This window comes from Perna viridis, chromosome 14, assembly GCF_037379345.1.
Source record: "Perna viridis isolate PV_CMFRI_1.1 ecotype Kerala chromosome 14, ASM3737934v1, whole genome shotgun sequence".
NCBI lineage: Eukaryota > Metazoa > Mollusca > Bivalvia > Mytilida > Mytilidae > Perna > Perna viridis.
Window position 1 is genome coordinate 8,224,244 of NC_142458.1, and position 25,250 is coordinate 8,249,493.

The 25,250-nt window shown below is 31.6% G+C and overlaps 1 protein-coding gene and 1 long non-coding RNA gene across 5 annotated transcripts; both read left to right on the top strand.

The window, feature by feature from the left end:
* The first annotated feature begins 662 nt into the window (after positions 1-662).
* Positions 663-21,186, top strand: LOC148598021 (transmembrane protein 18-like). 4 transcript variants are annotated; one of them, XM_088560231.1, is made up of 7 exons: positions 663-775; positions 2,759-2,876; positions 8,570-8,624; positions 10,231-10,324; positions 11,366-11,710; positions 11,969-19,980; positions 20,526-21,186. In XM_088560231.1, exons 1-5 carry the CDS (start codon positions 719-721, stop codon positions 11,498-11,500), a joined length of 459 nt encoding a protein of 152 aa, XP_088416357.1. In that variant the 5' UTR covers positions 663-718; the 3' UTR covers positions 11,501-11,710; positions 11,969-19,980; positions 20,526-21,186. The 4 variants fall into 4 exon arrangements, with proteins under 4 accessions (XP_088416357.1, XP_088416356.1, XP_088416358.1 ...); XM_088560230.1 differs by having other exon boundaries at positions 11,366-19,980; XM_088560232.1 differs by having other exon boundaries at positions 758-887; positions 11,366-19,980.
* Positions 21,187-22,491: 1,305 nt separating this feature from the next.
* On the top strand, positions 22,492-24,880 carry LOC148598022 (uncharacterized). The gene is made up of 3 exons (XR_015918351.1): positions 22,492-22,736; positions 23,648-23,724; positions 24,592-24,880. It is a non-coding gene; the product is annotated as an uncharacterized LOC148598022 (long non-coding RNA).
* The last annotated feature ends 370 nt before the right edge of the window (positions 24,881-25,250 follow it).

The window sequence follows — 25,250 nt, forward strand, 5'->3', positions numbered from 1 at the left end:
AACGTAGTTCTCCTTTGTCGTTGCATATAAATTCAAGGAGGATTCATGGTTAATATCAAATCTGTTTATAAGAAAAAGTACATCATGCCAAAAATTCCTATTTCTAAATGGTACCAAAACTTTTCCATTTCTTTAAGAAAACGTTCATCCAGCATACAATTCTAATTTCGAAATGACTACTTTAATATTGGTATTGTAATTTCAAATAAAATCACAGATGGATGAAATAATACTAATAAAAAAAAATGAAAAAGTGACTTTGATCACTTCAAGAGCTGCGCACAGTAATAACCAAAAGCGCCCCCCCCCCTTTACACGCGCGTATTCCAATAAAATATATATTACACAATATCAATATTTTACTATGAGTTTAAACGATTTTGTTTGATATTTAAGTAGTACTCCAGCTTAGATCATGCAAAATGAAATGAATAATTATAAATTACATCATCTAGACCTATACAAAAATAAAAATATGTAGCCTTCTTTTAATTAGGTTTTTCACATTTTACAGAATTTGCATGATTCTTACAAAGACTGCTACTTAAAAATTGTGATCTGATGTAAAAAGTTTGATAGACCGAGAAAAACAGACAAACGAACATAAGTCTTGCTCTGTGTTATTTTTATAGACGGACCGTATATCTTACTAACCCGGATTTGTTAAGTTTTATTTAATATCCGGAAAAAAATTGTAAACAAATGTGAAACGTGTAAAATGGAACGACCTATTGAAGTAGACGAAATTCAGGGAATGTGGACTTATCTCGCATCGGTAACAAATTAAATCAAAAGTCACTTTACCAAAACACTTGATTACAAGCTTTTACCTTTATTAATGGGACATGATTGCACTTAAAAGATGTTTCGAGAGGAAATATATCCGGGTCAGTAAGACGACCATGTTATTGTTTCATGTCACATGCACTCTGTCTTTGTTTCACAATACAGCTGTAGTTGTTTATTTAAAAAAAAAATGATTTGGAATTTTATAAATATGTCAGGCAGGGGTCAGAAACAGTCAGAATGTACAAAATTGCAAGTCAGATTATGTGTGCCTGATAAAGTTTTTTTGTGATACTTTGGAGAAATGTATTTCAAATATCACTTGTTTGAAATTGTGCATGTCAGTCTAACTCAAATAATTCAGTGCCCTCTATTGGTCAAAGTCCTCTTAATGGAGCAATCAGAGATTGGCGGAATATAATGACTTATATTATTTGGGTTAGTGCCAGTCCTATTGAGTTGGACTCCAGATTCATTTTCCTGTTAGCTCTGGCCATATTATTGAACTTTGACCATTTTAACCTGACAATCCATGTTTTGATGGGGTTTACTGTATATGCACACATAAAATGGCATTTGATAAGAGCTGACATTTGTCATAAGCATGACAAATGTATCTTTCTAAGCACTTTCGGTTTATTTTGTATGATTTTAGGTGAACCAGTAATTAGTAAGTCTTACTGAGTTTTAGTAACATGTGAATTTATAGGCATTTAGGTTTCTAGGCAAAACTTCACAACTGCTTGGTTAAACTGGCATCTAGCAAAAACAGAGCTTGGCATGCATCTGGTAAATTTGACACCTACATGTACATACACAATGTATGTAGTATTTTTCTGTTGTTGCTATTACATGTATTACTGTATATATGTATGTTATTTCTCATATTACTACAATAGAAAGGGAACAGATATGATGAAACACAAGTGCACAAGGTAGAATCTGTTAATTTATTAATTATAACTTTTAGCTTATACATGTACATTTGTACATGTACAAATGTAGGTTTTATATATATGTAATTCAATCTGGCAGTTAAATTATTTTTATTAATGACGGATTGCTTATGGTAACCTTGTATATTATTTGTAATTTATTTCAATTGAAAATGATTGTCAAGCAAACAATGCACCGTTAATTTACAATAGAGAGTGGTGAAATAATTTAAATCAAGAATATGGCTACCAGGGCTGAAGTAGAGTCAGTTTATCACTAAAATCTGTAGAAAGCTCCGAAAATTTAAAATGGTGGGAACTCGATCAATGCCTAATGGTATAAACAAATGCTTTTTTTATAATCAAAATCTTGGTCTACTTACAAAACATATTTAAAAAAATACTTCGATTTTATGTGTAATACACATGTACATGTACATGTAGATTTGAGTTTATTGAAAAGAGAAAGCGATTTATTTTATATAGTTATGTTCATGACTGTACAGATTTACAGTAGTGCCAATTTCACTAGATGCTATATGTAATTTAACCATGTGTCCAGATAAAATCTAAACCTATTCTGGCATTGGCAACCGTGTAAATGTCAATTTGTTTTGAAGCTGTTATAGCGTGAAGTTTGTCTTGAAAATCTATACTTTCAGATGGAACTGAAATCCATTGCTTACTGGGCAGTTATTGTTCTGTCTGTTTTGTTTTTATTTTCAAATATCTTTTCGAGTTAACTTGCTTACTGTATACTTTCTCCACTCGCTGCAGTGAGCATTGTGAATTACCTCCCCTTGATGTTATTTGAAATGTTAAAAGCACTTCAACAGTGCAACGGGAAAAAAATAATATATTGATCAATGCATCAATCAACAGACAACAGTGGCCTTAAGAAAACAATTAATGATTAATTGTGTTAATTACAAGTGCAGATGCTCATTTGACCAAGCGTATCAAATGATTCACATCCATTTTGTTGCAACATACATTTTTTTGTACATGTACATGTATTTGTATCTTTTTCATTGTAGATAGACTGGTATGATCCTTGGTTCAGATGTCTGTTGTTATTCCATGTGTTTTGTTGTACAACTACAATCCTTATCAGGAGTAAAACAGGGATACAGTTCATCTGGTTTGGTTTATTATGTATGTATACTTGTACATGTGTATGGTGAATTGCAAAAGTTTAAAATATTAGAATGGTACTATCAGTGCTTTCCCTAAGATTTACAGAAAGCACCTTGATAACCCCTGAATTTCAATATAGCGTCTTGCCTCTAAAATTTATAGCATCATATTTGTATTGGACTCATGGAAGTTCTTTTCAGATAGCATCCACATAAAAATATAGCGACAGGACAATGTAATGTTACATGTATATGGCCATGGGGAGATCATTGACTGTCATATGTAGGTGTTAAATCTCCTTTTTTTTGGGCGATACTCTCCAGATATTTCATAAAATAATGTCACATACATGTATGTCAAAGGGGTAGATTTGGCGACTTTCAAAATTTTGTATGTCTTATTAGAATTTCTGACTTGAAACTGTAATAATTTCTTTAACTTTTGACAAAACAAATTGATCACACACCTCAGAACTTATTTTAAAGGCCATTACTATCCTTGTAACATTGCATGTCATCTTTCAGAGGAGGAAATATCACAAGAAATTGTAGCAATAGAAAAAGTAACAGATACATGTATGGTAAAATGCAACAAATGCTCCATTGTATAACCTCTTTTGATTAACTTCAATGATTAAAGAGAAATAAATTACATAAGAACATTTAAATTCATTGAAAAAGGGGAGATAACTCTTAAATTTGAGCTAAATTTGGTTGCATTGTTAGGGGATTTTAGAGTAATTTCTGAGTCACCTATTGTCAATTTTAAATAAGTTTTGTACTTTATAACATACATATGATATTTACATTACATTGGAACAAAAAATTCAACTGGATAAAATTTACCCTGTGTCATCTATATCATAAGATCTGCCTGATTTTTACTTCTGATTGACAAATCTCTCACTTTGAAAATTTTGAGAGAGAGATCTCCTGCTTAAAAATTTTCAAAGATTAAAACCTCAATTTTGTATGTAAACTATATTACCATTATCTTGACTAATACATTTGTATCAGTTTTTGCACTACTTTTCATGGATTCTGATAAGTGGACTTATTCTTTGGTATAAACTATTGCGGTTAAAAAAATGATAAATAGTATATATTGTCAAAAGTAAATTTTGCAGATACTACTTTTCATGCTTCTCTGTCAGTTGCGATACAACAGACATGGTGAAAATTAATACTTAACAGTACCCTATTTTATGAAATTGACCACTGACCTACATGTAATACAATGTATGTACAGACATTACTGATAATCAATCAGTTACAAATCGGCAGTGCTGTAAGTGGTTGGTCTGTCAAACAGTTATCCAGTGACTTTGGAAAGGAGGGGTGAAAAAAGGGAGGTCAACCCCCTACACCAACCCAAGGATCCGCCATTGGGTTTTTCTTTAGTAATCAGTGGTTGAAATTATTTCTCCACTTTAGGTGGTAAAATTAAGATTTTCAACATGCCAATTTCAGTGAGCATGTTAAAATCTCAGTTTTACCATTGAGAGTGGAGACATGTTTAAAATCAAGAAAAGGCTATCGGTATCTCCCATGATTATCTGTAGGAAACTTAAGAAAATTTTAAATGGTGGAAAACCTCTTGCAGAAATTTAATCTCTGACTGGCTGTTAAAAGTCACATGCATCTTTAATCACCTAATTTGAATGGGAGGAATCACATGATCAGTCTGTAGTTATCAATTAGGCATGGTTAGCATCAGTATTTCATCAAACTGTCAAAAAGATACAATGTAACCTGTGTAAAATGAACCCCTTTTGAACATTTTCTGTTAGTTCAGGGTTTATTTTAGACAAGTTTTACAGTATGTGGATTAATGAACTGTACATGTACAGTTCCTGAACTGATTCATGCAACAAAAATTGTGATTGGTCATTTATCATCAATCAGTTTTCGATCAGTCATCGATCTGTCAGACAGATCCGTTAAACTGGTGATCACATCATGTGTCCACAAAGCGGTCAATATATTTTACAATTATCGCTGTCTTCTGTGTCAATTTTACACATATTTACATAATGCAATAGACTTAAATATCAATTTATACCTTTATTTTACATTAGTTTTATTTTTGACAGATCATTCATCATTTTGCATAACAAAACTCTAATCAGATTGGTCACCAGTCATCGATCTGTCAAATCAGTGCAGGGATCGTTTCAAGGACTGTAAACATAGATTCCATTGAACTCTTTGTAAGAATCAGGCATTTAGTGAAACACTGTCAGGAAAAGCCCACCATTCTACTAGTTATTAAAATATCTGCTGTTCTGAACTTGTTTGAAAATTCGAATACTTTTCTTTTTGTTTACACTGACACTGCAACCTTTGATTTCAGCCTTTAGAAAACACAAAGCCACACTACATATACCTACATTTTTTTTCATATTGCAAAAATAAATTGTTTGTGTAGATTTGGTAATTTGGGTATTAGTTCAGACATTTTTATATCTCCACTGAAAGTGTGGGGGAAATATTGGACTCACCTTGTCCATCTGTTATTCAATCCTAATTTCCTCACAATTTAATGGCTTCATCTAGAAGGGGCATACATGGTACACAATTCTGCTTGCTGTCAGATATCGATTTCCTGTTTGGAAATTTCATTTTGTACAAAAATATCTCACAGATTGATTTTGAATGAAATATGTGACTTAATGTAGGGGGGGGGGGTGCAAACATTGTAAGTGATTTTGGTTTCTGTGTGTAATGTCAACTTTCTGTATGAGTGGGGTCATACATATCACAATAACACAATCAACTTCCTGTTTTATGGGACTATATTAGAAGGTGTTCACCTAGCCTGACAACACAATCAACTTCTTGTTTTATTGGACCTGTATGAGAGAGAATATACTTTACATAACAACACAATTAACTTCCTGTTTTATTGGACCTTTATGAGAGGGAGTATACCTAAAATAACAACACAATCAACTTCTTGTTTTATTGGACCTGTATGAGAGAGAATATACTTTACATAACAACACAATCAACTTCCTGTTTTATTGGACCTTTATGAGAGGGAGTATACCTAACATACCCAACACAATCAACTTCCTATTTTATGGAACTTTAATGAGAGTTGTATACATACATGTAGCATGACTACACAATCAACTTTCTGTTTTATTGGACCTTTATGAGAGGGAGTATACCTAAAATGACAACACAATCAATTTTCTGTTTTAATGGACCTTTATGAGAGAGAATATACTTTACATGACAACACAATCAACTTCCTGTTTTATTGGACCTTTATGAGAGGGAGTATACCTAACATACCCAACACAATCAACTTTCTGTTTTATGGGACCAGTATGAGAGAGAGTATACCTAAAATGACAACACAATCAATTTTCTGTTTTAATGGACCTTTATGAGAGAGAATATACTTTACATGACAACACAATCAACTTCCTGTTTTATTGGACCTTTATGAGAGGGAGTATACCTAACATACCCAACACAATCAACTTTCTGTTTTATGGGACCTGTATGAGAGGGAGTATACCTAAAATGACAACACAATCAATTTTCTGTTTTATTGGACCTGTATGAGAGAGAATATACTTTACATGACAACACAATCAACTTCCTGTTTTATTGGACCTTTATGAGAGGGAGTATACCTAAAATAACAACACAATCAACTTCCTGTTTTATGGGATTTGTATGTGTGGTAATATACCTATCATGAAAACACAATCAATTTTCTGTTTTATGGGACTTGTATGAGAAGGGGTATACTTTGCATAGCAAAACAATCAACTTCCTGTTTTGTTGGACTTGTACATGAGAGGAGGTATACTTAACATAACAACACAATCAACTTCCTGTTTTATGGGAGTTGTATGAGAGGGGGTATATCTAGCATGATAAAATAATCAACTTCCTATTTTATGGAACTTTAATGAGAGTTGTATACATACATGTAGCATGACTACATAATCAACTTTCTGTTTTATTGGACTCCTATTAAAAGGGTGTATATCTATCATGACAACACAGTTAACTTCCTACTTTCTAAGGAGGGGTGATCTTTACCAACTGAATTCATGATGTCAATATAATAATGTTGGTTTCCATTACAAAAGTAGTTTAATTCTGATCAAAATTCAAAATTGATATGAAGATCCAAATACATGTATGATAAAGAATATTTTTCCAAGACCTGGAGTGTAACCATTATAGAATTATATAAAGGACTGCACATGAGGTTTTGACATTATATGACATTACTACATGGAATATTTGGAAGAAGTGATTGTAAGACCAAACAAAAACATTTAAGAAAAGAGCAAAAGTGCAGAAGTATACTTTTTACTGCAACTTCATGTATTTGGCGGGAATGATTTTGGAAAAAAGATCTATCAAATGGAAGCAAAAAAGGGGGATCATGTTATTATTGATTTTTTTTCTCTTGCCACAAGGCAACATAGAGACATAGTAATGATGTTCATCCATCAGTCTGTCAATCCCTGCTTCCGTCCGTCTGTCTGTCAGTCAGTCACACATATCGCTGAACAGATTTTGTTTAAGTTTTTTAGGGTTATTAGCTATAGGCAAAGGTATACATAGTTAACCATACTGCATTATTTTTTTTATTTGATAAATTTTATGGGAGTAATGGGATTTGGATTTTTTTTTATGACATTGAAACTTTAGTAACACTTTGTTGAGGCAACTTCTCTAGCACCACTGGATGGGTTTTGTTAACATTTTATAGGAATGTTAAGTACAATACATAGTTGATCACACCATACCATATCTCCATTTTGATTTGACAAACCTTAAGGGAGTTACTGGACCTGGATTGAATTGAATTGCATAGTAAAATTAGTGTATCCAACTTCTCTGTGACCACAAGATGAAGTTTGATCAAAGTTTTGTTGCCTATTTGGTGACATGTAGCCTATTTTAGACACATGCTATTCATTTATTCATATATATTTGTCATAAGAATATATGGCTCATAATTGTTATATAGATAGCAGCGTTTTATCATATGTTCCCATTGAAATAAATTTCTATAATTTACACTGTGAAATAAATTCGGTAATTTCACTCTCGGACTTTCTCCCGCCAAAACGTCACAACTTTGACATCAATCTGACATTAACAAAATTTGAAATTTATGTTGAAAATAGCAACGAATAATCGAGGAACTCTATATAATAAATAGGACAATCAATTGGTTATCGTGAATAACCAAAATATTATCACTTGTGCCAAGAACGCAGTAAGATTTAACTCGTGTGCGGAATAACTTAAATATATGTGTTCTTCGGCACTCGTGATAATATTTTGGTTATTCACTCCTTCCAGTTAATTATCCTATTAGTATTACCTCCACATTATTATCCTATTGGGTTTCAAATTTTAGCTGTGGAAGGGAACATATGGCTTCATAAGTTCTTTCCCTAAAAAACACAGAAAATAACAAAATTTCGAAGCAAAATGATTAGGATAGGGGCTTGGGAGGTTCCTTTCGCTGGAATCCCCAAGATCCTCCTATGATTGATCATTCAATTTCAGTATTGTAAATTGTTTTTATTTCTGGCGTTCAAGTATATTTCTAATTAAAATTGACGAGTTGAGAAAAAAAAGACTTGGTTTCTCACAACATACATGTAAGTCGATCATATATTCCCTACTTGAAATGTATCATTTCATTTTTTTTTCTTCTCTTTCCAGTGATGCTTGTGTTCTTTGCTGAAAATATTAATGAATGGGCAGCATTGAATTACAAGTAAGTAATGCGCAGAGTTAGCGTTTTAAAAGTACTTCTTTTTCTAAGAAATGGGCAAAATGTTTATAAGGTGTACCACATGAAGGAAAAGATTATAGAGCTGTACATGTATCTGCATCATCCATGCATTTATACATCATAACTTTCAGAAATAAACATCAAAGAGTTTGTTAAGTTTTCTTTTTTAAGATGTTGATAGGTTAAATTTAGTTGAAATGCACTACGAAAAATGGCGGAAAAATATATTCCTGCACTTTTTGCCTATACGAGCCGTCAAAAAACTTTAACGCCACAAATGCTTCAGGATAAATTTGATAGCTTTACGGGTGTTTCAGATGTATTGAATATATTTGAGGCACAAAAAACCACTTAAAACGAAATGCTGTGCCACCCTATTTGCTTGATTCTTACACAGAATGTTTCTTGATATAAAATGAAGGTTATAGGGAAATAGTGCAGATGCTGTGAAGCAGGAATGGCTCAAAATCGTTCAGAAAGTTTAGAAAGGATGATTGTAATAAGAAACTGATTTTTTTAACTTTTGACGCAGACGCACACATATTCCTGTTAATCAAAACATCAGTGACATAACATCATAACAATGCATTATCAACAACATCATATGTTATATGAGTATAAATAGCTCAGTTCCACATACATTTGATTACCAAAAGTGCATATTAGGCCTAAAATGTGATCCGCCCAAATCAGTGACCTTCCTTCAAAGCTAAACAGTATTAACGAAATACAGAACACATAAATCAGGGAAGGAGATAAGTTGTACATGAACTGGCAAAATTAAGGATTATTAGGAAATATGCAATAGGTCACTATGGGTGCATTTTTTTATATTCTAATCATGTTAATTATCGATCAGCTTATGATCATAAACATAATCAATAAACAGTTTATCATGATCATGATCAGATTTATGTTCAGTATTGAAAATAGCAGATGTAGGAGTCAGTGCCTTTTCTTAACTGTATTTGCACAAAATCAACAAATTTGTCGGTACATTGAAGAAGAATAATGTATAAATTTAGAAATGATGACAGTTTTGTAGGTTTTGTACTCAAAACTAAGACAATCTTGCTTCTATACTTTATTCCTGTGTTGCTCTCACCCAAGTTAGGAGTGCAGCTTCCAGCAGAGCAAGCGATTTTTATATTTTATTTTTATGGATACCGAGAGTTAAGAACGATGGCCGTCCTCTTTGGTTATAAAATTATAACGGTTCATACATCGATAGTTTTTTCGCTAATCACTATTATGATCAATGTAAAAAAATGCTACTGTCAATGATCGTGATCACGATCATGATTTGAAATAAAAAAAAAATGCACAATAGGTCATTAAATTACACGTAGTACATGGCAATACTAGTTAGAGTTGCTTAATTGTACAATGCAGTTCTAATGTGTTTTCTCATTTTCTCTTTATTTTGCTTGAAAACCCCTAAATTTCTAAAGATATTTATAAAGTTAAAAATGCGCTTGTTTTTTATCAATGAATATCGAACTTGATCATCTTGAAAAGTTCAGGATTTCATTGAACTCATTCAGTGTATTGAGGAATTCCAAATTGTCAACTTTCTTAATCTTTTCAGATTATTTTCTCGGCAGCAATATTTTGATAGCAATGGTTTATTCATATCAACAGTCTTTTCAACACCTATTCTTATCAACTGTCTCATTATGGTGGTAAGTGGGCTTGTAATTTCTGTTTAGTTGGTACATTGTACATAACAAGGTTTTCTGTTGTTGATAGTGTGAGTCCCATAATTCCTACAGAATTCTCCAAATTTAAATGGCAGTGTATTCTGAAAATGTACTTCTGTACTTCATATCAATACACGTCACCAAATATCAGATGAAACTGTCGAGTAATTTTTGTGCAACCAAAAATCTTAAGTGATGGATTTATAGATGGCTATCATTGCTATGTCCCTCTGTTGCTTCATAGTGGGAAAAAATACAGGGCATGTTCTCATTCAACAAGAGTTTATGACTAGAAGTCCTTTGAATTAAAACAGTATAAAATTAGGAAAACTGATCTTTTATATTATTTAATTAACTGCTCATGATACAAAATCTGTAAAACCTGCTCAGGAGTATGCAAAATTGCCATTGTATGTCATGTTCGTCTGTCTGTCCATATCCGTGTCACACTTTTCTCTGTGTCTACTTTTCCCAGTTTCTTTATACCTTATGACAGATGGCAATTTTGAGGCAAAAGTAAATATGTAAAAATTCTGATATTTCTAATTTTGGCGGATGCTAAATTGTGCATAAAGTGCTTAATTTCAGAGTAATAATTTTGCATAAATTATTTTGATGTTTTTAGACAGACAGCCGAAATATGCTAAAATGAGCATCCCGAACAAATTCCCCTATACATTGTTTGAGACAAATTTATATCAGACTTTTGCCTCAAAATCTTCTTCTTTGCAGAGTACATGCAGGCTTATAATTTAGTCTTATAGGTTTAATATATAATTTCTGTGACAGTTTTCGTCATGTCTTCTTTTTACAATCATTTAAAATTAATGCACGCACTTCATACATATAAAGGGGTATGCCATATAATCGGAAGAGTAATCAAGGGAACCAAGATTGAGTTCAATTTTCAGCAAAATCCAGAAAGTAATTTTTGAATTAGTACATTTTGAACATTTTGCCATCCTTTTTTACCATACATGGCAGGGTATCCCATAATGTTCCATTAAAACCTTATTTTTTCAGGTTTTTTGGTTATTGGACATGAGTAAACTAATGATTGATGTAAGACATGCAAAGCATCACGGGAAAACAAAACAAAACACTCCAGTAGAAACAAAAGAACCAGAGAAGAAATCAACCAAGCCGAAGGGAGACTAAACCTATTGTGAATGTGGTGTTATAAAACTTTGATTTAGGCCAAACTAAGTGATTTTTTAGTTGTCCGATTTAACAAAAATCAAAACATGATTCCAATTTGGTATATTTATCATGTATATATAGAAGAAAGAATATTTGTTTAGGGAAGCCAGTTGAAAAGCTGGTCCTGAAATACAGTTCTCTTTTTGCAGTGATTATTTTTCCCAGGAAGTATGGACCGATAAAAAAGCTTATTCACTCCAATTAGACAATTTTTTTTTTAGATGCAAAAGATTGGAGAAGGGGTAATTCAGAATTGAGATTTAAAAAAAAATCAAAATTTTACCTCCTAGATTTTTTTACTGAGCCATGGGCAGGACAAACATAATTCAACAATGTAAAATTTGAACTTCAAGAATTTAATAATGAAAATTCTTCTACAAAGCCCCTCTGCCCTCAAGAATTAAAACTAACTGTACCTCAAAGTAGAAATATTATTTGATTAAAGGTTCAGTAAAAACGAAAATTTTACAAAAACTGCAAATTGAATCTGTTATATAGGTCACACTAAACAGGGTCGGATCCAGGAGTAAAAGGCAAAAGGAGGCGTAAATAGAATTAAATGCCAAACAGAGCGAGACAAGAAAATTTTGGGTGGTGTAGAATATGTGTGGCACGTCCGTCCTTGAAGCTACGCCTCCTAACACACCCAAACAAATTGTGTCACTTGGTCAGATTGCCTGTCTCTGGTTCAAGTAATATCAATATGTCTGGAATTAAACTTCAAAATTAACATATATTTATTGATAATTGATATTGTAGTACAAAGGGTGACTTTAATAGAAAGATTAAGAAGTTTTAAACTTTCAAGAAAAACGTAACGACAATATATGAAAGTTTGGTGAAACTTCTGATGTGTATATTTTGTCTTGTTCTCATACTGAAAAAGAAGAAATGAAATATAAGTCAATAACTAACAGTTTATTTGGTTTGGCCTTTATTTTTGTGTTATTTGTTAATAGTTATGAATTTTTATCTTTTAATCAGATGCTTAAATTTGATCTCATATCTTGTAAGGTTAGGCTGTCCTTAGAAAATGTTTGTTTGCTGTGACAAATTCAGATATTAAAGTTGTTGCGAAATTATGAACAGAACTTTTAATCGTTTTGAAATTATATTTACTTACCATTTAAAAAAGTCCATAAACATATCAGCTTGTTAAAGCAAATAAATGATTTTGTAAGACCTGCCTAACCAGTTGTGATATTAGCAAAGTAATTATGAAATTGAGTCATAGGTCATGCAATTGTAACAATAGAAAATTCATTGCAACTTTCATAATTGTAAGATCATTGCGGCATTAAGGTGATTTTTATATGTATATTGCATAATATAAATTTGCATTGTTGAGAAAAGTTCGTGAGGCCATATATTTATTAATTGGTTTATGAAAAGCAAATCTGCAAAATTCGGGTAGGAGGAGGTAAAAAAAACTATTCGTTTTTTCATAGTTGGTTTACAGACAGCAGCTCTGCAGAATTTTGGGTGTCAGAGGAGATAAAAATTGTAAAAAAACTTTTTCTTGCGCCTCAAGTATATGTATTGTTCTCTAATACATTTAAAGTTCTTTCTTTTTCTGACAAATTTTTTGATATTCCATCAGGTTGGAAATTAACACTAAAATGGTGGGGTCGGCGTATAATACCTGTACTGGGAAACTGTCGTTCAGTAAAAGGATAAAACTATATAGCACGATATATTTGTCAATTTTTAGTACGAGGTTTACTGAAAAATCCGATTATAGACACCATAATAGTAAATTCATTTATCGGAGAAAGGGATAATTTCTAATGATGTCCACTTTCCTTAGAATCTAACAAAGTTCAATTTTATTATTTGAATGATCTGGTGACAATGGGTAATGTTAAGGTCAAGTGAATTACATTCATTTATACCTCACTGCACACATTATCTATCGTCACCATGATAAAAAGTATCACCCAAGTCATATACATTTGTATAATATTTGAACTGAGGTTTTGTTTCCGACCTATACAAACCCTTACTATAGTAAACATATTTATCAACAGAATTGGTAATTGAATATTTGACCTAGCTGGCTTGTTTTTTATGTTGAAGGTTAAAAGTTCAATTAGTTAAAATTCTGCTGACAGTTGTTTGTTAATCAGTAATGTTTTGACCCCGAAAGAGTGTTCTTGTTTATATTTGTCATTTATTTATATAAATTGTTTCAAAACCCTACCCACAAATCGTCTTACAGTTCTTTTATAAATAAAATAAAATCAGTAGAATAATTTGAAAGTAAACGAAATTATCTGTTTTTACAACCATCACCGGAATCGAATGCATTTGGGAGTGAAAGCTATCTGCGTTTTGCGATCTACGTCATTGAAATGCTTTCATCGATCTGATTTTTGGAAAAGCATTTTATTGACTGACAAATTGATTTTTGGAACACTGTTGACTTAACACATGGGAAAATACCATCGGCAGTCAATTTTGAAATTTTAGCTTTATTCCAATTTTGACGGGTTTTTTCGGGTCGGCGGATCCGTAAACCAACCTATTAAAAGAAGGCCTACACATGACTTAAGGACATGGACACAATTTGCCATATTGTTACATAGCATATATGTATGTACTGAACTTACATCAGGACACTTAGTTGATAGTGAGGAATTAAGACCAAGGTACCGATTCCATACATAATCTCCAATTGAGATTTTCCCCAAATCCTCACTCAATACAAACTTTGACCAATCAAATCCCTTGAAATTGAACATTTGAGAAAAATCCCAATTTGAGATTTTTTAAAATGAAATCCAGGCATGCAGAAACAACAAGAATATCCCTGAAAGATTCAATACCACAAAACAAAGATTTGTTTACTGCGATATAGTGGTTTCATTTCTTTTATCGAGTACATTGTTCAGGAAAAGTCTTAAAAAATGCCTTTAGAATAGAGTATACCTAACATTGCGCATAATGACTACACTGCTCGGTGCAATTATAATTGCGATCGTTCCTCAATCACTGATCGGTTGCACATCAATGACCGATCCATCAAACCGATCCGTTATACAGTTACTTCCTCCCACCATGTTAATTACATCATGTGATTAATGATCGGTTTATATATTTTCTATTTCAGTCTGTTTTAGCTTCCATTTTATACACATTTACTTTATTGTCTAAATTCAGACATAAATTAATTAACTTGCCTATTGAATTTGCTATTTTGATGAAACATAAAATGGTGAGTTATTATAATAAGCTAAAAGTGAATTTATGGCACTATATTCATCCTCTATCGCACCATACCCATTTACATGAATCGACCATCCCTCAATTTACATAGTAAAACTGCGATCAGATGGGTCACCGGTCATCAGTTTTCCATCCGTCAGCGATCATATATTCATTGGTCATCGGGACAGCACTATTATGTACTGTATTGAACTTACAAATGCATCTTGAAATCTGGTTGATTTCGCGGATAATGGTTATAACCTACGAGAAATTAAGTTCAGAAAGGAGAAAACACTTTTTTGGTTTTTAAACAACAAGGATAAGAGTAAGAATATCCATGCTATTTAACAAGATGTCATACAAAAAAGGAGATTATTTTAAGTTTGAACACTGTCTGAATTTGGAATGGCAAGATAATTTATTACTTATATTCAATCACAAATTTTACGTGAATTCTGTCACAAAATTAATTTATCCGATAAACTCATACAAACATCATACTGAAATATATGAAAATCCAATTTTTGTTGCTTAATAGATATTTATGATATAATTCTTATTGTGAAAGGGGACGTTGAATATGTTTTGTAAATTAAGTGTAAGTCAGGCAAATTGTGAAAAAAACAGAAACATGCATGTCAAAAACCCACTGGTATAACAATATCATTTCTCTCAAGGATGATTTCTCTGTTAAAAAAACAATTTTGATCTCTGTGCCGTTGGATGTGTTCAGAAATTTTTCAAAATAATTAGATAAATATGCTTTGTGACAGGTATCGGCCCTTGAAATGTTCATTTCCAGTGCACTTTAACAAAATTATAACTGAATTATCTAAATATCGGAAGATCTTGTCTCTTTTTCTTAATTCAAATGATGCAAATAGTAAAAAATACTTTCAAAATGTAGGGTTTTTCCGTATCATGTTTCACCCACTGCCAAGGACTGACACTTAATGTGTAATTTTAAAGTACTGTACATTTAATGTTGATGCAGAAATAAAAAAAAACCCGTATGTATTGAGTTTAGAAGTCTAACTCCAATACTCAATTAGCATAATGAAGTTTCTTGGCTTTTATCTTTCATTTGAACTCATACGTTATGTCAGAGCTTGCGGAAACTTCGTTTTATATTGCGCTAGAATTCTAACAAATAGGCTTCTGGAACAGGGATGTTATGTTGCTACAAGATTGAAGTCATCACAAAGAAGTTTTATGGTCGTCATCATGAAACACATATGGAAACAGCATATTTTTTTTAAAGGGGGGAAACAACAAATTGTCATTTCATATGAACACACGAAACATAAACTCAACATGAAATATACTTTCGGTGGTTAATGTTTTTTATCCTACGTTAAAATGCATAATTCTAAAATGTACATGTTTACCTGCTTATAATCAAAGTATACCACACGATACACATTTCATCATCACAAATAACATTTCTGACATACTGTTTGTATCGTTACATATCAGTGTATGTGGTGATGGGAATAGGGTACGGAATAATAATATGGTCGATGTATTCGCAGCATTATCAATGTTTCAGGTAGTATCACTGTCCCGTGGGAAATCGTATTTTGCTGTTCATACAAAATTAAGCAGATTTCAATCTATCAATCCTTTACTTATACATTTAAAAACATTTTAAGTCTATCATATTTTAATGTGCTATTTATGTTTTGTATATTTTTAAATAAAATAAGCACATGCTTTCAATAAATTTTAAAAGTCACGTCATTAAAATCTTTAAAATGTTTTTTTAATTTCCATTTATACGATATTTTGCTTGATATACTGTATATATTCAACACATCATGTAAAGTGCTTACAATCTAAAGAATTTGCAATATCAGGTATAGAAGTGGATAAAAACGGAATCAGAAAAGGAGGAGCATGTTCAAAACTATTTCGGAACATTCGTCGAGGCAAGTTCATATCATTTTCGGCAAAGCCTGAGGTTCAGAGATTAGGTCGGAAATATTCCAGAGTAGTGTTTGAAAAAATCAGGACTGTGCGACGTGTGTTTATAGGAAAACGTGAACATTCACATAAACGAAATACTGTACAACATTAAGAAACCGAAATTTCTATGGATATTGCGCATGTTTTAAAAAAATGGACAGCTTCTTGCTTTAACGGATAGAAATGTCTTAATTTGATTTTGTTGAACTAAACGGAACGTTCCATGAATATAACTTGGTACATTAATTACAATAACATATATGTAACATGACCATTTATGTAATCTTTTGTGCTTTTCAACATAATGTTTCTTTCTGAAATTTTTGGAATCTGGAATTTATATAAATTTATACAAATAAAAATATATTTTTGACATAAAAGGTGTACAAATGTTTATGCATTGAAGTTATTTAAAAAAATGGCTTGGACTAAATGTTTTACGTAAGGTAGTAAAGTTAATTGTAATTCATTGGAAAAAAAATATTCTGCAATCATAATTATTTTCAATAAGGAAAATGTAAAAATGTATTCTTGTATCATGAACATTGTATTATATCTCGTTCGATTATGACTTGATTTTAATGTTTAAATTGATTGATTGGTCGATTGGCGTCTTAAGCCCAAGCAGCAATAGTTCAACTATACGCTGGTGATAAACATGGAATGGATGAAATTAAAAATTGGTATTGAACACAAGAGTAATAGGATCGACGAATTACTAGAAATTAGGAGAGGTGGGTAGGATTGGGCAATTTAGCGTCGTGTAGCGAAACTGTGGCTCCTCCTTCTGTTTAATACCACAGTAGAATTCTTTATCGTGTGAGGAACGTGGCATTTTTCCAAACACGGGTTACTACTATGATTTACGGTCATGTTTTCCGTATTCTGGCCTTAAGACACAAACATGTAACATGCCAAGGATGCCCCCATTCAATAACAAAACTGTACAATAAGTTCTTCTTTTATCGCTTGGACTCCCTTAAAAGTAGAAAAGATTCGTTATGCTAGGTCAATTATTTTTCCACGATGAATAGTATTACTTCCGAATTTTACAACAATAACTTCTTAATTATATGATTTCAATAAAAATATTTTTTTCCACTGACAACAAAGTAAAAGCACAATGCATAACCTTATCAATAGAATAAGATAGTTTGAGCGAAGTTAACTTAGATTTAACTAAAAATCTAATAACAAAAGAGTTTGATATCGGTAACGTTGACACTACAATTTCTTTTCGTCAACACATTTCATTATTGTAAATAGGTGAAAAACTGTGTGCATACTACAATAAGGTGGTTTATTTATATATTTAATAGTTCTACCTATTTAGATTTTAAGAATATTATAGGAAATTATATATTTCATAATTCTTTTTGTTCTCCCATCTGAATGACTTTTTGGGTATGGAATGCCAACGGGGTCAAAATTCTTTGGGGATCTTAATGCAAAACATAAACGTTGTCGCTGCTTTATTTGGAAGGGGCATCTTCTCATTAGCAATTCCTCTCAAACTACTGACTGAAAGTTGAAAAAACAGTACACATTCTTTATCACATGATGCCGTTGTTACACTTTGTTTTTACTATTGGACTTCTTGGGTAACCTATATGGTTTCTAGGTAGAGTAAATGTTGTCATCAACAAGTGAGTTTACTTCACAGTTTTTCGAGATGAATCTGACACATTTCGACATGCTCGTTCAAGATTGTATTGATTTACATTGATGCAGGCACGGGATAGAGGAATCGCTAGTCTTATACTCCATATCATTTAAAGTTGTTAGTTATGTTTTATGAAGCTACAAACATTTATCAAGAACACATAACTTTTGAGGTTATTACTTTCTCTTTTGATTTACAAATTAAAAAGAAGAATGATTTACATTAAATAACATATACTAGTAAATCATTCAGAAATTCACTAGTAATTTAGCTATCATTTTGATTACTCATTACAAACACTGTTGAGATTGAAAACATTACGTTGCACTCATAGGACTTATAAAATGACTTTACGGTCTTAAATGAAGACAATTTACGGTTGAATTCTGATTTTGCAGCTTATTCTTTAAACTATAAGATGGTGTCAATTTTTCACTTCATTTCTTTACGGTAGACGCCTTTAGAAATTAATTCGTTATAAACAAATGTGTTTGGAATTATAAAAAACTGAAATGTTGTCGAAAAGTTCCGATTTCAATCAATTTAAAAGTATAAAAGACAGGGGTAAGTTTTACAAGTCAAATAACATGAGGATTTTTAATTGTTTTTTTTTCACAATGGTATAATTGAAAGAAGTATTCATAGTTTTTAGGGACGATTTGTTCAACTGGCAATAACACCGATTTGCAATATTATAAGCAGCATTTTAAAACGTATTCTCTGTATTTATTTTGCATATCTTTGAGGTTAAATTTAGAAGCTTTGTACAAAAATGTTTCCCTTTTATCGCTTGCACATCCATAAAAGTAGAAAAGATTCGTTCTACTATGCGATGAATAGTGTTATTTCTGTAGGTAACAACAATGAAGTGTAGGTATTTGTAAGAATCAGGTAAAATAAAAAGAAAAATCAGAAATATGTATATTGAAACCCCGTCGATCTGGCAATATATTTTCAATCAAAATGCCTTCGCTATTGGAAAGACCATCATTTGATCCTTGCATCACTGGATTTACCCAGACATTTTTCACTAGAATGGTAGAAAATTATGATGTTTTTGAAAGAGTTTTCTGCCCTTGAAATGTTAGTTGAAGTTATGGCTGAATTGACCAAAGTCGTATGTAAAATCTTGTCTTTTTCTTGATTTTGATGGTTCAAATAGTGAAATCAAACTTTTAAAATGGTAGATTTTTTTTTTACCATATTTCACATTCTGCGTGATTCTTAAGGACACTGATACTTAATCAGATAATTTTATAAAAGCTTCGTTTTTTTCAACTGACAACAAAGTAAATGCTCTATGGAGAACTTTGTGATAAGATAGTTTAAGCGAAGTAAACAAAGCATTAATTTGAATTATAATAAGAAAAGAATTTGAAATCGTAAACGCTGACGATTTTTTTCGTTTTTTCGCCTACTCATTTGGGTCATTTCATATTTCTATAAACAAAATAAGCTTGGGTATTTAGAAATAACCATAATTTCAAAATTCAAAGGACGTTTTGATTGGTTGTTAGGGGCTATAAAAGAGACAGCCTGGAGAAACATTTTTCCAAAGCTTGTTTGGTCTACACTAAAAGGACTGCAGCTAGTTCAGTATGCGGTAAGTGTAGCATTGAAGTATTGATCACGGCAGTTTTTGTTAATGATTTGTAGTTTCGTTGACCTCCACAGATAGTAATATGTAAAAAGTTCACATCAAATGTGTTTATCAAATATTTTTTCCAATTAAATTTTAATAAAATTAAAGGAAATTATGTTCAACGTTGATTTAGGTAAATATTATGTCCGTTTTGTATTTTATATTGGTGACGATAAGTAGTGTTTGGTTTCAAGACCTCATGCTAATTTCTGTATGCTACCTAAATAGTCTCGGATATTTTTGTTCGGAATGTAATAGTAGGTCTTTTAAGAGCAGGACAGGTTTACTCTTCCTATCAAGTCCCAGATATTTTTGTGGGGTTCTAAATGCAAGTGATTAAGGTTTGATAAGACCGCCTGCTTTTCTTCTCTTCAGTTAATACATATGTTCATTGTTTTTAGTATCAATAAACTGTCCCTATTTTTGATAATTCGATTTTTTTGCGATTTATAATTGCTTTACTAATTGTTCTCTGTATGACTACAACTATTATAAAACATTTCCAGGACAATCAGCTATATCGGTGTATTCCTCTCTGCACTTGCAGTGTACGCCAAGGCTGGATCCAGCCCCGGAGTCCAGGTTGTTATGTGGTTTGCAGGTAAAGGTTTTTCAAAGGCATCCGACGATGTAATGGAATGCAAGAAATTTGAACCCATTTCGGAATGGTCAAAATTGGAGTCGTGTGTTGAAGGAGTCCGTGATGACATCTGCAGTGGTGTATACAACGGTAAACCTGAGACTGATTGTAGTGTGATGGCAGAAGCGGTCAAATGGGTTGGGATGGTAGAAGTTTTGAACGAAATATACTGTGCAGAATATGGATGCCGCAAAGAAATAGCAGGACAATTATGCAAATACTACGACGGCGATTATAACGAGTGTGTCAATTTCTACGTACCTTCTGAAGATGTTAAAAAAAGGGGTAGTCTACCGGAATTACCACCAATATCCTCCAAGAGAGTCAACCGCAGACAAAATGGTCAGCTACTGAGGACTCTTCTGAGGGAAAAATTAAATAAATAATTTCTCTTGTTCCCTACACACGATCAATTAAACGACCGACCTCGGAATTGCCGGACACAATTTTATCTTTACTTAACAGTGTTTTACTTTATTTTTCAAACTTTAACTTTATTTTTAATTCAAATAAAACGATTAATCTTTCATCTTAGTTTGCATTTTGATATTGACTTCATCAGTTATTAACGAGTTTTTATGAAAGAATAATCAAGGGAACCAAGTTTACAGCGGTCATCAAAAGAATGTAATCCAGCATACCCAACTAAGAACATAAAATAACTAAAATCATACATACAAAGTAACAAAAGCAAATGGGCAACTCGGACTCCACTAAAAAAATCCTTGATTTTTGTGATCCGGAAACATTGACTTTTTGATAGAACTGCCCCCCCCCACATACACAAAACAACAACAAAATTACAATGCTTATGTACATATGGAGAAATAAATCAAGCATTGTATCGAACTACGTTTCTTTTTTTTTTGAAAATCATTCCCTGGTTACTAGTTAAAATCTTTTTTGTCTCGGAAATTGGGTCAAATGTGCATACTGGCCGGTGTCGTGATTAAACTACTGAGGACATATTGTTTAAAACTCCACACTAAGCGTGCCTCGTTCCATTTATAGATTTTTATTAGTCTCAATGTCTATCAGCAACTATTGTTATCATTGGTGGAAGGAAATTCCTTGTATGGTCATTTGCATATTGTTTATACAAAAATAAAAAAAAAAGGATAGCAAAACAACACATAGCAGAACAATTATAATGAAAATATTAATAAAAGTCAAAATAAACTGATATAAGCATAAAAGAATATACACGTAAAGACAAGTAGCAGCGATCTCACAATACTAGGATTAACCAATGTGTTCAGCCTTACCAATTTTTTAAACATTAGCTATCAAAACTGCATCTGAAAAGAAATAACAAAAAATAAGGTTCCTTATATTATAAATCTAAGTATGAAACGTTTGCGTCGTGTGCGTTGCGTTTACTGTTAATTTTGCAATTGTAGTCATTTACAAGCTATTTTGAGTTAATATTATGATATATAGGACGTATAGTCGACCTGTTGATATTGAACAACGTTTATAAAGAAAGACAATCCTTGCTTGGTTTAATCGAGGTCGAGTTATTTTTGTGTTCATTCTAAATATAACAATTTGTACGATAACCGTTTTTTATTTATGATAACATTTTTGAAAATAAACAACTGAAAAATAAGTCATTCCTCATTCGTACATTAAAGAATATTTTTACAATTTGTCCCTGTAAACTTTCCATGCTACATTGTTTAGTTTTTATAATTTGAAATATATTATAATTGAGATCCTGACACAAGATTGTAAACTATGTCAAATTCACAAATACTTGCAACAAGAATTGGAACGTTACATGAAATCGGAAATAGGATAATTCCGGAATTACGACTAGACAAAGAAAATTAAAACATATCTCGGAAATAGGATAATTCCGGAATTACGACTAGCCAAAGAAAATTAAAACATATTAAACAAGATGAAATAAAACAAAAAAAATAAATAAACATAGAAACAAAAGTAAAATCCAGACTTCATAAAAGCCAAGGGTATGTACAGACTGTAGTTCAAGCCGAGTTGCTTACGTTTCGTAATATATGAAAATATAGGAAAAAAGACTATGTCACAGTGGACAATTAATTCCAAAGGTTGCGTAAGTACACACTATAACGATCCGCAAGTTTATGACGAAAATGAATTTCAAAATGTTTTACAATAAAGACGTAAAAATCAATAATTGTGTCTATGCGTAAATTTTGAATTTGTTATGAATTCTGCAACAACAAAATGCTTTGTTAATGCTGGAGTATTGTAGTGTTCGAAATATGAATCTGCAGTCGTAAAAAATCTTAAATGTAAATAAAAAAATAAATAAATAAATAAAAAGAATATAAAAAAAAGTAAAAAAAAAGGTAATTGGTATATCAATAAAGATCCTTCAGACATCATGTGATTTGCAGCGGGAAAACATTCAATTCTTATGATGTAATAATGGTTCATAGACTATACATACTACTATAATTACTTGAACATCAAGCTCTTAACAGCGTGTGACGTTCGAAATTTTGTTTGTTTTGAATTATTTAGTTTATCAATTATCTTTATATTTACTATAAACATTATTTAATTAAACAAATCCAAATAAACTGAAGTATTGTGAGAACATGTTAATTGCAGAAAATGAATATTTAAATGCTTCCGATTATCACGTCTTGAAAAGCACCACAGACATCGAGCATTTTATGAAAATACATCTTCTTTAATTTTCTGTTTGGACAAGTTGATTTCGTTGAGTGGTAGTACTATTTTGGCTTCATTTTATAAACCGTTGATTATAAATAAGAATCCGTCAAACCAATCCATAATTCCTGTAACCTCAGTAGTTTTGCCTTACAAGTAATTAATTGCTATAATACAATCGAAATCAACTATGAATCTGATCCATTTCATGGATATGGCACTACCATAAACATATGTATATAATAATTGCATGATGAAAAATAGTGATAAGAAATGTATACATTGAATAGTATAAAGTTCAATTTTCTGTCATGTGTTTAATAGTGAACTGTTCACCTGGTTGGGAACGCTATAACGGTTACTGTTTTGTATTTAATACGACAACATGACAAGGAGCAGTGGTAAGTCGTTAGTCTTCGGAATTTGTAATACATTGGTTAAGTCACGTAAAATATGAAAATTTCAAATCAATTGGTAAATACTAATATAAAATCGTAATGAAAAACATACCTTGACTGTGGACAGGCGCATTGATCCTGTGTTTGAATTTGAGCAGATGCATTGTTATAAAGCCATCACTGTCTACTTTAATGTTTAGGATGAACTGAAACAAAAACAAAACAAAACAAAACAAACAAAAAAAAAAAACTCCAAACAAACAAACAAACAAAAAAAAAAAAAAAAACAACCCCCCAAAAAAAACCCCCCCCCCCAAAAAAAAAAACCAAAACAAAATAAAACAAAACAAAACAACCCCCCCCCCAAAAAAAAAACCAAAACAAAATAAAACAAAACAAAACAAACACAAAAAAAACACTAAACGGACACAAAACATATTTAACTAAACTCAGTAATACTTCAATTGATTCAATGGAATACCTCACCATACAACAGAGCTAGATGTATGTCACTTAGTATATGTACAGACGATGGGTGGGATAGAACAAGAGTGATGTAGCTGTGATGCTTTTTTCAAAATGTTTGTGTTATTAAATCAATTAAAATGTTCGAAAATCACTCATTATATACGTCATGTTTACAAAATCTAGACACAACAGAATAAACCAAAACATAAAAAAATAAAAAAAATAAATAAATCAAAATAAAAAAAAATAAAAAAATAAAAAAAACAACCCCACAAAGCCGAAATGAAAATAAATATTGAATGAACCATAATCAAAACTAACAAGAACAGATTTCACTTCGGAAGAACTCAAATCAATGAAACATTACTCCAATCAAATATGAATTTTTCTTTCAATTTCAAGGATTGGTGTAAAGAAGCGGGAAGCTTACTAGTAAACATTGAAAATTCTAAAGAAAACGAATGGATCAAAAGACCGACAATCGATAAAAGTATATTAATCTCAGTAATTCTTTGAGTAAACAATACTGAAATTAATATATAAGCATTTACGTATTTAATGAATAAATGACTGTTATATTTACTTTCTGTCTATGAATTGCCGGACACAATTTTATCTTTACTTAACAGTGTTTTACTTTATTTTTCAAACTTTAACTTTATTTTTAATTCAAATAAAACGATTAATCTTTCATCTTAGTTTGCATTTTGATATTGACATCATCAGTTATTAACGAGTTTTTATGAAAGAATAATCAAGGGAACCAAGGTTATAGCGGTCATCAAAAGAATGTAATCCAGCATACCCAACTAAGAACATAAGGTAACTAAAATCATACATACAAAGTAACAAAAGCAAATGAGCAACTCGGACTCCACTTAAAAAAATCCTTGATTTTTGTGATCCGGAAACATTGACTTTTTGATAGAACTCCCCCCCCCCCACATACACAAAACAACAACAAAATTACAATGCTTATGTACATATGGAGAAATAAATCAAGCATTGTATCGAACTACGTTTCTTTTTTTTTGAAAATCATTCCCTGGTTACTAGTTAAA